The following is a 1,176-nucleotide window of genomic DNA, read 5'->3' as shown; positions in this document are numbered from 1 at the left end:
CGGGCCCGCCCCCCCCCCCGCCGCTCCAGCCCCCGCGCCCCCCGGACTCTTGCAGCCGCCACCTCCGCTGGGGGCGCCCTGGGCCGCGCCTGGGGATGCGGAGGCTGCCTCCGCGGGCGCGGGTGGCGGCGGCGGCGGCGGCTGCACCAGGCGATGCTTAGCGAAGGGTNACCGCAGCGGCCGCCGACGCCCCCTGCCCGGCCCCGCGGCCCTGCTGGTAGCGCTGCACGATGGCCTCCAGCAGCCGGTTGCGCTGGAAGCCGCGCAGGCCTCGGTGGTCCAGGGAAGCGCTGCGGTGGCACTGCGGGCACGTGATGGAGCTTGAGGAGGACGAAGACAGCGAAGAGCAGGCGGCGCCCCGCGCGGCGGCCGCCGAGGAGCCCGGCGGCGCGGGCACCATGGGTAGCACGCGAACCCCGTTGGGGGACTTGAGGCTCGGAGTGTAGGAACCATAACCGCTGTCTGTCTNCGGGGTCTGCACGGCGATGGTACGAGCGCAAGGAAGGCAGACGTTGTGGGAACAGGGCAAGATGATGGGCTCCCGAAACAGGGAGCCGCACACTGGGCACTTCAGCTCCTCCTCCATCGCGGCGCGGGCAGACCGAGCTGCTCAGGGTGAGAGGTGGAACGGCCCGAGCTCCAGAGACAGGCGGAGGAGGGGACCAAGCGTGGTTAGCACCGGAGAGGCTGCAGGCGAGGGCATTACACAGGCATGACCACTTCCCAGCCTGGGGGCACGCCCCTCTCTCCGTCCCGGGGACACCGCCCTAGGACGACTGGGGGCAAGAGAAGGGAAGGGGTCCTCACCTCTTGCCCGTGAGCCTCCTGCGCCAGCGGCTTCAACCTGCGGCCAGAGTCCGGAGTCAGTCGGCTGCCCTCTCGATGGCCTGTGAGGCGCTCTAGGTGATGAATCAGCACTAGCGCCGCCGCCGGCTGCGGGGCGCGTCTCGTACGCACATCAGGACCAGCGGCCAGGCTGTCGTTTCCTAGCTGTCCTGTTTCAACCTTTCGGCTCCAGCGGGCAGCTGCTCAGGGGGCTCCGGTTGGCCCGTGTCCTGCCCCAGCCGGAGCGATCAGCGGGTGAGAAGGCGGGTGAGCAGGCCGCTTGGCCGAGCGGCTGGGTTCAGCACCACGAGGCGACGGACAGCGCCCAGAGCCCGAAGCGCAGCCCCGGCT

General features: G+C 71.3%; 1 protein-coding gene across 1 annotated transcript in view; it reads right to left on the bottom strand.

Annotated features, from left to right (window-relative positions):
• The window catches only part of TRIM67 (tripartite motif containing 67), a 48,935-nt gene extending 48,349 nt beyond the window's left edge, over positions 1–586 (bottom strand). The window contains 2 exon segments of the mRNA XM_077751660.1: positions 14–79; positions 81–586. Of these exon segments, the coding sequence (XP_077607786.1) occupies positions 14–79; positions 81–586 (572 nt within the window).
• Positions 587–1,176: the final 590 nt, after the last annotated feature.

Source organism: Crocuta crocuta, unplaced genomic scaffold, assembly GCF_008692635.1.
Source record: "Crocuta crocuta isolate KB4526 unplaced genomic scaffold, BGI_CrCroc_1.0 scaffold59, whole genome shotgun sequence".
In the NCBI taxonomy this organism is placed as follows: Eukaryota; Metazoa; Chordata; class Mammalia; order Carnivora; family Hyaenidae; genus Crocuta; species Crocuta crocuta.
Note: the sequence above shows the minus strand (reverse complement) of the source record. Positions and strands in the feature narration are given on the sequence as shown.